The sequence below is a fragment of the Heterocephalus glaber genome, unplaced genomic scaffold, assembly GCF_053883595.1.
Source record: "Heterocephalus glaber isolate CG9 unplaced genomic scaffold, H.glaber_assembly_v1.0 deba00000331, whole genome shotgun sequence".
NCBI classification, from domain to species: Eukaryota; Metazoa; Chordata; class Mammalia; order Rodentia; family Bathyergidae; genus Heterocephalus; species Heterocephalus glaber.
Genome location: NW_028258142.1, coordinates 66296015 through 66312240, shown reverse-complemented (window position 1 = coordinate 66312240; position 16226 = coordinate 66296015). Strand labels below are relative to the sequence as shown.

General features: G+C 49.7%; 1 protein-coding gene across 5 annotated transcripts in view; it reads left to right on the top strand.

Annotated features, from left to right (window-relative positions):
• The window catches only part of Piezo2 (piezo type mechanosensitive ion channel component 2), a 321693-nt gene extending 307111 nt beyond the window's left edge, over positions 1-14582 (top strand). For all 5 annotated transcript variants that reach the window (XM_021265256.2, XM_087194955.1, XM_087194949.1 and 2 more), the window contains 7 exons: positions 4244-4432; positions 4766-4858; positions 6109-6281; positions 7547-7675; positions 9954-10033; positions 12219-12402; positions 13170-14582. In XM_021265256.2, coding sequence (XP_021120915.2) covers positions 4244-4432; positions 4766-4858; positions 6109-6281; positions 7547-7675; positions 9954-10033; positions 12219-12402; positions 13170-13422 — 1101 coding nt within the window. In that variant the 3' untranslated portion in view covers positions 13423-14582. The remainder of the gene's footprint in view (positions 1-4243; positions 4433-4765; positions 4859-6108; positions 6282-7546; positions 7676-9953; positions 10034-12218; positions 12403-13169) is intronic.
• Positions 14583-16226: the final 1644 nt, after the last annotated feature.

Below are 16226 nucleotides of genomic sequence, written 5' to 3'. Positions count from 1 at the left end.
TTAAAAAGACAACAGGTTTACGTTAACTCACGGCCCATGACCAGTTGGCCTTGGTCCTGTAGCTGCACAGAACATCATGGCAGGAGGGCTTGGTAGAGGACCCCAATCACCTCACGGTGACTGAGAAGCCAAACAGGAGACCGAAGTCCCAGAATCCCTTTCTAGGCTGTGCTCCTGATGAGCTACGACCTCCCACTAGGCCCCACCCCCAAAAGGCCCTGCCCCCTCCCAGACGCACCACTCGGGCAAGTCTTTAACACACCTGCGTGTGGGAACATCACAAGTCCAAGCTGTAGTGCTCCTGCTCTGGAGTCCTTCGTTCCCAGACAGAGAGCAGTGTGCATTGCTCCTAACAAAGCACCTCCAACAGCTCAGAGAGGACACTCGCTTCCCCCAGCCCGCGACACCTCCGGGGCTGAGCTGGCACCACAGGATAACTTACTGGGTCTGTCCTGTGGCCGCTGTCATCTGTTGGCCTGGAGCTTGGGTCTGGCCCTGGTACTGTAGGTGTGCAGTCATCGCTCACAACCCATGACGGACTGCTTCTGACATCCCTCTTGGGGACTTAGTCACTTCCTCATTGCTGGGACAAAATACCTGATACCCACAAGTTTAGGAAGCAGAGGTTTATTCTGGCTCACATTTCAGTCCACAGTCAGCTGGCTCCGAGGCAGAACAGCATGGCAGAGGGGCCTGGCGGAGGAGAGCTGCTTATGGCATGGCGGACAGGAAGCAGGGTCAAGGGAGGAGCCTGAAGGGAGACAGAACTTCCGGGTCACACCCACAGTGACCACCTCTTCCGACCACCCCACATCGTAACCGCAAGTCAGCCATAAACCCCAGAATTCAATCGCACTCCACAAGCCCCACCTGTGAGCGTGTGCGGCTTTAGGACAGAAACTATAACAGATACCAGAGCCTGCGGATGCTCACGTCCCTTCCATAAGACTTCTTAGTGCTGGCTCCTTACGGCGCCCGTCTACCCTGTGCTCTAAGTAAGCTCCGGTGCATTCACGCACCTCAGACAGTGCATGTGCTGTGACAGTAGCTCCTGTGCCACGTGTGTCAGGGGATAAAGACCAGAAAAGGTCTGCACATGTCCAGTACAGACAGCTTTCCCCAAATATTTCTGATCCAAAGTGGTCGAGTTTGCAGACGTAGCACCTAAAGAAGTAGCCACCGGCGGGCGGTGTGTCTGTCTCGTCCTCCGGAGCAGAGTGCTGCCTCTTCCCCAGTTGCCTGTCCTGTCCTGAGGCTCCAAGCCGCTCACCACTGCCCCCACCAGGTCCCTGCGTGGGTCAAAGCCAGTTCAGAGGCAGCTTAGATTCCAGGGGGAAGAGAGCCTGGCGGGTTGGCAAAGGCGTGCTGCTTAGGGCTCTGCACACCTCAAGGAGAATTTGAGGATTTTTTTTTTTTTGTAATGTACACTAAACTTTTACTAAGCACACCTGTGTGTGGGAACTGCTAAGCGAGAACAATCCGGCAGTGCCCCACCTGGCCTGGGCCTTCGGAGCGCAGTGATGTTGCTAACAGCTCCACAGACCTGCAACACGAGACAGCTGCCCTGACAGGGGCGCGGGAGGAGGCCCCTGGGGCTGGCAGGCCTCTGGGTGCGAAAGCTGCCTGTGGGCGGCGTCTGCATTTCTGCATCTGCGCCTGGGTGCTTTGGTACGGTCCTCTCTCCTCTGCTTTCCACAGAGACCCGCGTTTGTCCTCCGTCCTGTGGGCTCTCCCTGTCCAACTCCTCAGCTCCCGGGCAGCATCGACACCCCTTTCTTGTGGGCCTTTCCGGCTTGGCTCCCGAAGTTCAAAGTGCATCTGTCCCCAGAGGGCTCAACAACCCTTCCAGGAGCCCATGTCTCTTGCTTTGTCTGTGTTGTGAGCGTTGCGATAAGATCTGTGTAAACACTTTGTGAAGCAAGAGCGATTTCCTGGGAGCCAAAATGTTGGTGGGCAAATCCCCAATTCCAGCCGCTCCTCCTGCTGTTTCCGGTGAGCTCTGGGCAGCCACAGCACAGTGTGGGTTCAGAGTGCTCCCCAGGTCTGTAGTAAAGGCTGTGGCGTTCCTCTTGGTGGCAGGAGGAAGCCCAGGAAGGAGACACTGAGACACCTGCCCTTCTCAGCCCCCATGAGTTTACAGATCCTTCCACCACCCCTCCAGCACATGTGCTGGGTCACCAGAGGCCCACAGCAGTAAGGCCAAGTGCCCATGGCCTGACACCCCAAAATAAGCCATTGGTGAGCCATTGGTGAGCCAAAATAAGCCAAGTCAATTAATCTCGGGTATTGTGTCTAGTGATGGAACCTAAACCAACACAAGCCGTTCCCCAAACACCTTAGGAAGCTGTCAGAAATGCGCCTGCAACAGGAATGGCAAACTGGGAAATGTGGCGAGGAGCTGAGTCACCTAGGAAAGGGATCGTGGAGCAGCCCAGGACAGGAAGGTGACAGCCCCACAGGCCTTCCCCATCAGCCCAGGGAGTGTGGGAGGGTGAGCAGAGGCAAGAGGAGAAGGCCAGGGCCTGGGGCTTCTGCAGTGACCGCTGGCCCTTGAGAACAGCCGAGGTCTCACTTTGGGGAGGAGAGAGCACAGTGCCCTGGCAGAGACAAAGCGAGCCCCTTTTTTTGTATTAAATTCTTTTATTGGTACCTTGTAGGTAGACAACACAATTACATTTCTCACTGGGAATTGCACCTTTACATGGTGCATCTTGGTTCGTATTTTTTCCCCATTCCCAGCCCTCCCTTCACCCCCTCCACCCTTCCCTATTTACAAAGACTTTATTTCCATTTTTTCCATTTTTCCTTTCCCTTCTTTCCTTTCCCCTGAAAGTGAGCCCCTTAACACACAGAACCCTGCACCCTGCAGTGGTGGATGGCTGGTGGTCTAAACTTGCCTCCTTGAGGGAAGAGTGGAATCCACGCACATGCGTGTGTTTCTGTGTGTGTGTGCATGTGCACATGCACCTACATGCACCTACACATAGATGTTGTTGAAATACACATTTCACATTTTCAAATGTTAGACTCCAGTTTTACTTTCAAAACAGTAAGTCTGAAATAGATCATTGCAGTCAACAGTATCACACACCAGTGCAAGGGCCTGCTGCCCCTGACCTCTGACGGCTCACATGGTGTGGAGCTTGAACACTGAGCAGGCAGAGTCCATGCTGACCTCCACCCACACCCGGCCCAGCCTCATTCTCCCGGTTCCAGAACTGTGTCCAGCAGCCACGGCAGGTCGGCTGGGCACAGCTCCACGGCCTCCTCTGGGTTGGAGCCTACAGCCCGGTGCCTGTAGTTCCACTGTTTCTCCTTTTTCTGATCTGCTGGGATAAGCAGGTCCCTTTCGGGGAGTGGGGTGACCACCGTGTTAAGTGCATCATCTATGTGCTTTGTCTCCTGTTGCTGATAGCATAAGGGCACAGGATGGGTGAGTTTAACCATAAGATGCTTGTTGGGGCTCATGGTTCTGGTGCAAGGTCAAGGGCAGCTCCTGGCGACGCCTTCTCATTGGCAGAGGCCTGTGGTGGACCAGGGTGTCACATGGTGAGAGACAGGAGAACTCAGGAGACTTAGCCAGCTGGCGTAGCAGACCCACTGCAGATGAACCATTAACCCACTCGCCAGTTCACGAAGGGGCTCTGGTCACCATTGGTGGGACCTGCCAGGTCCACCTCTGGGTGTCTCATGGTGGGGCTGAAATGTCGTCCTGAGGTTTGGAGAGGCCGACCTCCTCCCTAGCACAGCACAGCCCTCGGTCTCAGCACCGACCCCTGAGTGCAGTGCAGAGCTCGGCCCTCTGCCCGCCCACGGCCTCTGAGCTCAGCACAGTGGTGCCGGGGGAGCGGGGCATCTCATTCTAGGACCTGAACCACATGGACAGTGTGGTCAGGCTTAAACTAAAAGTAACATCATCCTACCCTCCAGCTACATGTGCAGGGAGGTTGAAAAGCGGAGGTTTTGAATATTCAGAAACTTGAAGTGAAATGTCTTTTCTCATGTGATCCCTTAAAAGCAGAATGTTTATCCAGCAGGATAAGGGATGCACAGGGTAGCTTGAGGGGGGCGTTGGGCCAGGTGTAGGGACCGGGAGCCTGGCTCAGTACAGTTCCAAGGCTCGACAAGGCGGCAGTGGCCCTGTGGGAGCCAGCAGAGCAGATCAGGGTGGAATCCATGTGCCCTGACACCCGCCTCTCCCCGACCTGCCTCGCCTGAGCCGTTCTGAACCTTTCTGTTGCAGAGGTACCCTCAGCCCCGGGGCCAGAAGAAGAAGAAAGTGGTGAAGTATGGCATGGGGGGCATGATCATCGTCCTGCTCATTTGCATCGTCTGGTTTCCTCTTCTCTTCATGTCTTTGATCAAGTCTGTCGCTGGGGTCATCAACCAGCCCCTGGACGTCTCTGTCACAATCACCTTGGGAGGGTACCAGGTAACCTGGGTCACACCTAGCCCCACACCCTTCCTAAACTGCACTCTTTCATGCGTGACTGTTGGGATATTTAGCGGGGAGGGGCTTTGCCTATCCACATGCTCTGTCTAAATGTTGGCCGTTCATCATGTACGTTATGTATGCAATGAGGTGCACAAACAGAGAAAGCATTGCTCCATCTGGCATTTAGCACAGGGATAACCAGTTCAAAAGGACAGGTCTGAGGGCAGCTGCCTTCCGGGACTCAGGGGTTGATAAACTATGTCAGTGTTCAACCCAGGATACAAAGAAGAGCTGGGAGATCCTGACAGCATTGTGTACTTTGTTTTCCAGCCGATTTTCACAATGAGTGCCCAACAAAGCCAGCTGAAAGTCATGGACAACCAGAGGTTTGGTGCATTTATAAAAAAGTTCTCTAGGGACACCGTAAGTAAACACATGTCATGGGTCTCTATGAAGACCTTCTGTTTAGGGGAGTTCACAGGTTGTCGGGCTGTTTCTTGCTCTACCCTGCTTGCAGGGGTGGGAGGAACGACTTTTCTGGGATTACCAGTTATATGGCAGGGCCCTGGCCACTGTGATCATCTAAGAAGTTATATCTATGTTCTTGGACATAAATGGTAATAATCATAGTTTGAATTTGTAACATTTTAATATAAGATCAATCTATATGGATCCATTTTTGTAAACTTTTTAAACTGAGATGGATATTGATCCTTGGATCAGTAGGTCTAATCTGGGAATTTATCCTATGACAGTAATTCAAAATGTGGGAAAGCAATATGTAAGTACTTGCTTAAGAATGCATCCTCTTTGTGAATGGAAATGGGAAGCAATTTGAGGGTTCAGCAAAGAGTGGTAGGTGAAGCAGACTAGGACAGATGTGTTAAAGGAGTTTGATCAACACTGGTCACACGCCAACAGTCACAGTAAGGGAGAGCTTCCACTTTTACTTCATGTATATGCTTTGTTGACTGGAGCTCTTCCAAGTAACTTCTATTGTAATAAAGAAATAATCAGTACAAAAACTGTAAATAGTGTGACCATTTCTCAAGCTACAATATAAATGAGAAAGTTATAGACATTTTTTTAATGATAAAAAGCAGGAATCCATCCCCTGCTGCCTAGAACAGTGCCAGTGTTCTGGTAGCTGAGTTATACCTGATGTCATATATTCCCTTCTCTGTATCTCAAGCTTTCGATGATATGAGACAGTAGTTCTCATCATCAAAAGTAATTTTTCAAATAATGTCTTTAATTGAAGGACGTGATTAGGTAAATGGATACATTCCTGCACCAAAAATGCACACTGCCAAAAGGAACCTTGAGCAGTGAGCAGCTCTGAAGACGGCGGGGGGGGGGGGGGGGTGTGCCTGGGTGGATGAAATGCTTGTCTCACAAGAAGACAGGCCGCCTCCGCTGATAAGTACCCTTCCTAGTGGAGGGGAAAGTGATCGCAGTGACCTGGCTCTCCTTGATTATTTGACTGGAAGGAAGAGAGAAGGTGCCTGGGGGTCAGCAGACAAAGGACAGGCGAGGCTTCAGGCCCAAGCGATACAGATGCTCCCCTGGGGAAAGAAATCCTCTGTGCAGTCAGGAAAAGGCAGAGTCATTGCTGTCTCTCTCCAGCAGCATGTCTGGGATCTATTTATGCCTGTGCTTTTGTGTGTGTACAGGGTGCTATGCAATTTCTGGAAAATTATGAAAGAGAAGATATAACAGTAGCAGAACTGGAAGGAAACTCAAATTCTTTGTGGACCATCAGCCCTCCCAGTAAGCAGAAAATGATACAGGAACTCACGGACCCCAATAGTAGCTTCTCTGTTGTTTTTTCATGGAGTATCCAGAGGTAGTTACTGTATTTCCGTGCATCATTGTCCCTTTCCCAGGCGCAGCTCCGGCGGGTGGGGGAAGAAGGATAGAAGCACTAGGGGAATGTGGAATGATCATTGCATCCTTGGGAAGTCTCTCCTAATACCAAAGCCAGCCCTTTTGTTTATGGAATAGCAACTTGTCCCGGAACCGATGACCAGACTGTCTCACTTTTCATACATATGAAATTAACTTCACTTAGAAAGTGGCTGGAAGTAAGTTCTCTGCACAAGACAGAGAATTAAAGAGCAGAAAGAGGGTGAAGATTTATAAAATGAAAACATCTGGGTGAATTGTGAGGTTTCCATGAAAGGATGAAGTTTGGTCTCAGTGATAAAGAAATCACATCCTCTGTACCTGGGATTATCTCTGCATCCCCGGCACACCAGAGGGGTCCGGGCAGATCTCTTCCCTGGGCTGGGGTCTCGGGCCCTTGGCACCGCAGAAGGGGTGGAGCAAGCTGAGACTTGCTCCCCACGACCCGAACCCCGGGCTAGCACACGACCACTGCTTTGCCTTCACTAGCGTAGTCACAGTGCATCTTAGAAAAAGCTCCTTCGTGTAGCTCTGGTGTCCACTGCTTGAGTGACACAGCTCTGGACACCTCGCTGGCTGATCACCGTGGTTTCTGTCATCAAGGACTTGACGTCCGGGACTCCATGCCAGCAGGCAGTAGGTTCACATAGGTCTCCACAGTACCAACTGCTTCGTTAAATTCACAAAGAATCATGACGCAGACAGAAGAAGGCTTTCTGAACTCTAAAAAAACTCACAAGAAAATGGAAAGGTCTCTTTGATGTGGGTTTTCAGAATTTAGAGAACTCCTTTAATTTCCTTTTTCTCCTTGGAAGTGTCGCAAATGTCTCACCAATTTCTGGGCTGATTGCCAAAACTTTACTTCCTAGCTTTTTATTTGAAGTGCTAAATAATTTTAAAATTCAATATCTGATTGAACATTCCTTTTAAAACATGAATTCAGTTATGCTTTCAGCCAGCAGACTATGCCATCCCCATTCTGTTTCAAAAGTGTTTGTGGCCCCACCGGGTTTTATTAACTTGTTCATCTACGAAGGTAAACGCTGAGGTGAGGTGGACAGGAAGGGCTGGGATGACAGCTGTGGGCTCAGTGAAAGCCTGGGGAGGGGCCTAGAATTTGGAGTCAAGTTACTTTTGAAATCTCTTCTGGACTTTGGAATATTCACTAACATTGTGCTTTTTTCTTTCTTCCTTTTTTCTTCATAGAAACATGAGTCTGGGTGCAAAAGCAGAAATAGCAACAGATAAGCTCACGTTTCCTCTTAAAAATGTCACACGAGAAAGTATAGCTAAAATGATTGCTGGCAATGACACGGAAAGTTCAAAGACACCTGTGTAAGTCTCTTCCCTGTAGGGGTCTCACATGGGGGTCTTAGTTATTTTTCTCACTACTGAGACAAAATACCTGACACTTAAAGGAGGAAAGCTTTATTTTGGCTGACAGTTTGCAGAGGTTTCAGTCCATAGTCGGCTCACTCCAAGGTGGCATGGCAGAGGGGCACCGCAGAGGAGAAACAGTTCATGGCACAGGCAGCAAGCAGCGATGTGCAGCAGCAGAAGCAGAAGCTACAGCAGCAGCAACGAGTGCAGCCCTCTTTCTGTCCCTTATATTCCATCCAGGGTACCTGCCCTTAGGGTGGGGAGCGCTCACACTAGGCTAGGCACCCTGCATCCCAGAGTCATATTCTTAACCCCAGCATCACACACCCTAGATCCAGCTACCTATGAAAACCTCACCTATGACCACATGAGCCTTTGGGGACATCTGCATACAAGCCCTAACCGTGGGTGTGGCTGGTACAGAATCTCCGTCTACAGATTCACAAGTAGCTGTATGGCAGGCTCACAGGAGAGGGTCTGTCTGTGGTACACTGACCACATGATGTGCAGTGTAGACTCTGTGTCACCACACTCCAGAGGAGGCTCACTGGGTTCCCTCTGAGGGAGCCCCTGCTGCCCCCGTATTCCTTCCCCTCAGATGCCTCCATCCAGCAGCCCAGGGAGCAGTGACACCTCCCTCCTGGCTGGCCAGGGTCACCAAAAGCCAGAGAAGAGCCCTTCCCTCTATGCCTCCTACCTGCCAGGGTCTGAACACAAAGCCGACTGAATTGGGGTCAGGTGGGCAGGGTCACAAGGGTCAGAGAAAACTGAGGAGAAGAAGTGGACTTCAAAATGTTACCTCGTTATATACATGATGTGATCAAAACATACAGTGAATCTTTAATTTTTTTTAATGATGACATTAAAAGACACATTACCACGAACCCCCTCAAAAGCCTCCCCTCACTTCGAACACACTGATCTCTTCATTCTCGGTACTTTCTGCAGCAGCCTTGGAAGTCCTCTTTTGTGAGAGTCTACAAGGTGTGATCAGAAATATGGTAAATGCTGCTGCCGCCAAGTGCCAACCAATGGGAAGGCAAGCTCCTAAAAATGGGAAAGCGTGTCCTCACTGGATCCAGCGCTGTGGGACTTCTGGTTCGTCCCCAAAGTCAAAATGACCGGGAAAGGGACATGTTTTGAATCAGTTCAGGACATTGAAATACCCCCAACTGCACAAGACACTCAAAAAAGAGGACTTCCAGACCTGCTTCAGAAAGTAACAAGAACAGTGGGATAAGAGTTCAAAGTGAAGCAGACGATTTGGGGAGGGATCCATGGTGACACGCTTTTACTGTAATAAAGGGGTTTTTCTTTAGTTCAAACACTCAGCATACTTTTCAGTTACATCTTGTACATACTCCACTTCAGACAGGCCAGCTGTGAGGCTTAGAACCCAATAGGAGGACTAGCAAGAAAACAGGATGTTGGGGCCCGGATGTGGCTCAGTGGTGCACACTTACCTAACTTGCAGCAGCCCTGGGTTCAGTTCCAGCATCACAAAATTAAAAAAGCAATGATACTGATCTAAAACTGCTACACAGCATATTCCAGACATCCACCAGCAGACTCCAGTTTTGTCCCACAGTTTGTCCTGGCCCTGTTAATGTGTTCAGCATAAGGACCACCAGGACGCAGTCGGTGAAAGTCCCTGGATGAAGGAAGGTGTTCTGCATAAATCGCAGACGTTCAGGGTTCTTGAAGATCATCAAATCCTCTCCATTGTTTCCAGATGAGAACTTGGGGCTGAGTCTGCTCCAGGTCACTTGCTCAGATCTCAGGACCTGCTCCAGAAACACAGCAGGTTGGAGTCCAAATCCCACGTTTCCCTCACTCCCACCACATCCATTCGTGCCACCCAAGGGATTATAGATAATCTTGAATCCTGCAATTACAGCAGGAGAGTATTCAGTGCATTACGGATAAGCTCTACAGGAAAGAGAACACCTTGGCATCAGAAATCAGTGACAGACCCAGGACCCCCGGGAGCCAGGCTGCAGCCCTTGACTTGCTGTATGCTGAGTTCGCTTGTGAATCTGGATGGGACCTGGGAATCTGTTCAGCTTCGAGGGATTCTGAGTATCATGGAAACGCACAATCAGATGCTGATGCACTACATTGATGTATAAAGACTCATCATTATTTGTTTAATAGAAGGCCAAAAATAGCAATACAGTTTGATTTTAGGAGGGTCAAACAACTAAAACTGTATTGTCTTTTTCTCACCTCACAGGACAATAGAAAAGATATACCCATATTACGTGAAAGCACCGAGCGACTCTAACTCAAAACCTATAAAGCAGCTTTTATCAGGTAGGAACAAGTTATTTCAAAACTTTTTAAAATCTTATTTTTGTCTGGTATCAACAGTTTGTACTTTGAGGCTTTATGGAGCTACTTTCCCTGTGTGAGAAGAACCAAAACCCTTCATCTACCTGTGCACACCTCAGAGCCCTGTTCTTCATTTTCTTTGTCTCTTTGGTAAAAAACCTGCGACTGACGTAGATCCAGATTTAGTGAGCCACAGTTCTGCTTGACCAGTCTCTACTTGTTTTTGTCAGCAGCCAGGGTGCTGACAGCCTCACGCTTGTTAAACGCTGCTGCCTCCCGGAGAAGCAGTAAAAGGCAGTGTGACAGTGACCTGGTCCAGCCTGAGAGCTGTCAGCGCCTCCTTGAGGCACCCTTCAGCGATAGCACTTCTCCAGTGTCACAGTGAGGGTGTGCAGGCCCTGTCTCTGGGTGACAGTCGTGTTCCTCCTGATGTTCTGGCCAGCCACCGAGCACACCATGCAGGGCACACGTGTGTGATGGCGTACACCATGTAGCCTCCCTCTCGGTGGAAAGTGTCCGGTATTCACGATGCCCTTCCTCCTTCCTGCCAGGTTCAGGGAAAGGGGCATCCTCTCTGTGTTTCCAGGTCAGCCTCCATTGCGCCCAGCCCCTGCCCCTCCTTGACTCCACCTGCAGCTTCACTGAGCTCCCTGGTCCTTCCCACCCCCCCACACACACTGGCATCTGTGCCTGTCTGTGATGTCACCATGGGTAGAGGTAGCACAGGTTGGAGGTTATCGCAGTTTACATGTGAGGAGCTGAGGCTCTGGGTATGGTTTACTCAGCCAGTCATGCAACCAGTACGTGGTAGAACTAGATCCAAACCTGGGTCTGGGCTCAGGACCAGATGCTTCCCCTCATACCTGTCTCTGGACTTCAGAACCCTAATTATCCTGTTCCTGAGTGTCCTGAGCTTTAATTCTGGGTAAGAATTTTGGCTGTAGTAGTGTCCTGCTATCCTTAACTGTTCTGCATTCATTCATCTGTCTCTCTATCCACCCACTCATTCAGCCCCTATCCATCCATCCAATCATCCATCTGTCCATCTATCCATCCCCTCATCCCCCCACCCGTCATTCCATTCATCCATTGATCCTTCCATCCATCCCCTCATCCATTTGTCCATCTGTCCATCCATCCACTCCTTCACCCCTCATCCATCCTTACAACCCTCCATTAATCCATCCATCCATTCATCCAGCTACTCATCCTTCCTTCCACCCACCCATCCATCCATCCAACAGACATTTTCTGCCGGGTACTGCCCTAGATTCTTAAGATTGAAAACTTGATCATGGAATAAGGCAAATATGATTCACCCTCTTTCAGAGTTCAGTCACTGCCACACTTCTCAATGGAAGCACTGTTACCAGTGAGGGTGGTGAAATCTTCTTAGAAAGCTTGTGCACTATAACCCCCAGTTTGTCATTCGCCCCATCTTTTACTGTTATTTTGCATTCACCCTGTGGTCCAACAGAAGCAATCACTGACCAAACGTTACAATTTTAGAGCCTCGCAGAGATTCATGCCGCCAGTCCTTCCTGAAATGAGTGCCAGTCCCACCCCACCTGCACGTCTTGAAGTTCTCACTCAGCCAAACTTGGCTCAGAGGTCATTTCATCTTTGAAACTCTCATGAGTCACACCAGCCAGAAGTGCTCTGTCTAAGTGGAGAGACCTGAACACTGCTGGTCCTAGGGTGGTTGCAGTGTGACCATAAACTATGCTTGCACACATGGTCTTTTCCCATTAAGAGAAGGAGCAATGACATGTGCAATTCTGCAGCCTTCAGCACTAAGAGAGCACTTCCAGGAGGCACTCAGCCAATGCAGATAATATTAACGAATCAGTCCATTGCACCGGAAGTCAGTGACTGGGGTCGAACGTCCCCATAGCTGTTTGGAGTGCTTGGCACAGCAGCTCAGGGTGGACCCTCCAACCCCTGTGCACTCCTGTGCACGTGTATGATGATCACCAAGCTCCTTAGTGGAAAAAGACACCACCCGCACTCGGCTGGTAGCGTGGTCAGTGTGCTCACATGTTCTGTTCACCTGGACCCCTGCGCTGCAGCCAGGGACCAGGTCCGGCCATCTGAGAGCTGCTGGTTGCACCCAGTCCTCCAACTCTCACCTCTCACGGTGACTGGATTTTGCTTTTCTCCCTTCCAGAAAAAGATTTCATGAATATAACCATCATTCTGTCCAGAGACAACACGATTAAGTCTAGCAGTGAGTGGTGGGTCCTCAACCTGACCGGCGACAGAGTATACGACCAGGAGTCTCAGGCTCTGGAGCTGATGGTCTTCAACGACAAGGTCAGCCCCCCCAGCCTGGGGTTCCTGGCTGGCTACGGGTAAGGACGCGCTCAGCCCCTGTCGGTTACGCCTCTGCTTCTCAACCCTAGGACATTGTGGGTAGGAATGCTTTGTTTCTTCTTAGAATTCTCAAGTTGTATAGCTGCATTGTTAAAATTCACATAGCCTTGAGGGGCCCAGGAGGTAGCTCAGTGGTTCTGCCGCCTGCCTCGAAGCACAAGGTCCTGAGTTCAATCCCCGGTACCAAAATAAATAAATAAAATCCACATAGCCTTGTCCCTTGATTTCAAAAAAATAAGGAACCAGAGGTTCAAAGACACGAAACGTCTAGTGTCACACACAACCCCAGATTGTGGATGGCTTCTTTACTCTGTGCCTTCCTGTTATGCCCTTGCTTGATGAAATTCAGTATTTAAATCTGGAAATTGGCGTGATTCTCTGCTTTCATTGCCCTCTGACCCTTAGCAGATGGATCAGTTAGATGTCAGCTGTGAGCACATCAAACGATCTCCTCATGGCCTGATTGGTGCTGAGACCTTGAGATACACACATCCTGCACAGGACACAAGAATGACATGTCGTATTTCCCAGAGTTCACCTCAGAAAAAGTAATTTTCCACCCAGAATTGTATTATAAGAGTAAATTTCTGAGAAAGACAGGATTTTTAAAGGGAAAGAGCTGGTTTCAGAAAAGTGTGTAGTGCTGTTGCATTTCTACCGAATCCCTTGCATCTTACCGGAATGGTTCCCATGTTTCCTTGGCCATCGCTAACTGCCAGGTGCAAACCTGCTTCCTGTTTTCCAGCATCATGGGATTATACGCTTCGGTTGTCCTAGTGATTGGGAAGTTTGTCCGGGAGTTCTTCAGTGGCATCTCGCACTCCATCATGTTCGAAGAGCTTCCGAATGTGGATCGGATTCTGAAGTTATGCACAGATATTTTTTTAGTTCGAGAGACAGGGGAACTGGAACTAGAAGAAGATCTCTATGCCAAGTTAATATTCCTGTACCGCTCACCAGAGACGATGATCAAATGGACCAGAGAAAAGACAAACTGACGCCTAGGGCCCAAACTACAAATCATGCTAACATTTGAATTTTTTTACAAAAGCACAACATTCTCCTCAGAGCTAAGCATTCTAGTTCAGTGGCATTGGTTTCTCTCCTGGCAGGTGAGCAAAGGAGCTGACCTCCTTTTGCAGTCTGAGCTGCCTTGCAAGAGGAGGTGCTGCTGAAGACATTGTACTGCCTTTTCTCTGAAATCAGGGCTACTTGCTCTATGTTTTAGTCAGTGGCGTCTTGCACTCTGATTGACCGCATCAAAGATCCAGGCACGGTGCCTTCTCTGGGAGCGACAGAAGCAGGAAGAGGGCAGAGGTCGTGTTTCACCCTGTGGGGCCACCTGTCTCCTGGGGTGACGCCATGAGGCCATCACCAGCTCCTACCCAGCTGGGGATGTGCTGAAGGAGCTCGGGACCCTCAGCAGCCCAAGTAAGCAACAGCAGTCGCAGGCAGGAGCCCCGACTGTGTTTCCGGGCAAGAGAGGGAACCAGGAGCCCCCAAGCTGCCCGCAGAAAGCCAGCCTCACTCTAAGCAAAAAGTTAACATTAGCGACACTCTTACTGCCTTATCTTAACTGAAGATGAATAAGAAATCTTTTCCATGAAACACCAGTGACTTCTCAGGAAAAAAAAGAAAAGCAGCAACACCAATGGGCAGCCGGAGGGGCGTGGCGGAGGGCAGCCGGCCGGACCGGGACCGGGACCAGGACCCGGATGGCGCCTCCTCCCTCCGAGGTCCCGGGTGCTCCCCACCCGCCCCGCCCTGACTCGCTTTCCCCCACTTTGATGATTAAGGCAAGGGTTTTTCCAGTATGTGACATTTTCCTTCCTGTTTTTCAGGTATATCAAAGAGTTTACATATTCCAATTCACATTTTTACATCTGAGACGGGTTTTTTAAGTTCATAATTATGAAAGAAATATGTATATTGAGCTTGGGGAAATAAAAATGGCCTTTTCTTAAATTATTATCATTGGTAATACAACTTCCTGAAATAACAATGTAGCATGAAAAATTTATGACTGAAATATGTAGTTTTCATTCTATATTAAAAATAGTTTCTGAGAAGAATCATTGAGCTGGAATATGTCAAAAATGTGATCGTGTGTGGTTTGGGTTCAGGGCCGAGTTCAAATAAAGCACATCTTGCAAAGTCATTGAAAGGATGTTCTTTGTTCTGCCTTTTTGTGTGAGATAGGAAAAATTGTTTCAGTAGGCTGTGCAGAGGGGTTTGCTGAGGTGAGAAACTGCTTCTTGTTGGCTCTCTCTTTTCCCATGTGGCTGCTCTATATGCCAGGACAAACCGTTGACACAGAAGCTGCCAAAGAGGAAACCTTTCCAGTGGATGCGGAGCTTTGAAATAATAGCTGAGCAGAGCCAGGCATGATGGTGCACGCCTGTAATACCAGCACACACAGGAGGCTGAGGCAGGAGGATCGCCATCAGTTCAAGGCCAGCCTGGCCTACATGGTGAGGCCTTGTCTCCAGAAAAAAGCTAAATAAATAAATAAAAGCAGAGTTTTCAGAGTCTTCTAGAGAATTGATCAGTGCATGCTGTTCTCATGCCCTGAAAAGCAGCAGCTTCCGTCTCTACAACAATAAACTCCCTCCTCCTAGAGGCCCTGCGGTGACATTCTGATTCCCTGGCAACAGAGTGATCATGGTGCCTATGTCTGGTGTGAGTTCTCTCTTCTTCTTCTAAAAAGAACTTGACAAGGAATTTCTAAACAGCAAATTGTAGCACATTTAGCAAAGAGCAGACATAGGAAGACTGGCGTGAAGAGAATGTGTACAGGTCAAAGGGTGCCAGAACTGAAATACTGGTGAGCGAACAGTTCCCAGGGTCCAAGAGAGGACCTGAGGAGCCTAAGTGGGTTCTTTTGCAGGGCAGGGGCTATTTTGAGTGCAGGTAAGAGAGATGCTAGCACTTAATCTTTACATTTTCAACCCTTATAACTGTGCCTCTCTCTCCTATGTTTGTGGTATTTCTATTGCTGTCACAGTGTAAGTCTGCAGTAAGACTGTGGGGTCCGTGAGCTGTCTTCTACCCAAGCTAAGTCCTGCCCCCGCGACCATGGCAGGCAGGCGGCACCGACATCCGGGTGGGACGGGGTTAATGAGGACACTGCTCATTGAGGGTCTTGCCAGGAAGTCTGAGAAGGCGCCAGAGAGCCTTAGGAACCGTCTACACTCCAGAGCCGCCTGAGTCGGTGCCTCGAAGGTGTTGAGGAGATCCAGATAGAACTGTTCCTGCCCCGGCCTACAGTCCTGCTCTGGCTCCCCAACCCTGGCCACAGCACCAGGTACCCTTTGCCTGAGGCTGGCTCAGGAGCTGCCATGTAATACAGTGGACCCTTGAGTTACAACCAGCCTGACATACAAACACCTTGAGTTATGACCAGAATTTTAGCTTTAACTTCGGACTGAAGTCTTGAGTTACGACCCAAATGCCAGTGGTTTGTGCTTCCAGATGGTCTCAGATACAGAAATCCTGGGCCAGTGTCTCTCTAAGGACACCGAGATCAGCTTGTGTGCAGAAGAGAGACTTTGAAGGCTGTATAGAGGAGCCTGGGGCTTCATGGACCAACTTGAGTCACAACCAGCCCTTGGGAATGGACTGAGTTTGTGTGTAAGTCAAGGTCCACTGCAGTAATGCACCCCGCAGCGGCGGTGTCTGGGTCAGGCATGTGCCGGACCTCAGGTCCTCCTCGCTGTGGAATGTCCGCACGCCCAGTGGGGTGCCTTGAGGGTGAGACCTGAGTCCAAGCACAAACTTCCCTTCCATTTCACGCAGACCTTAC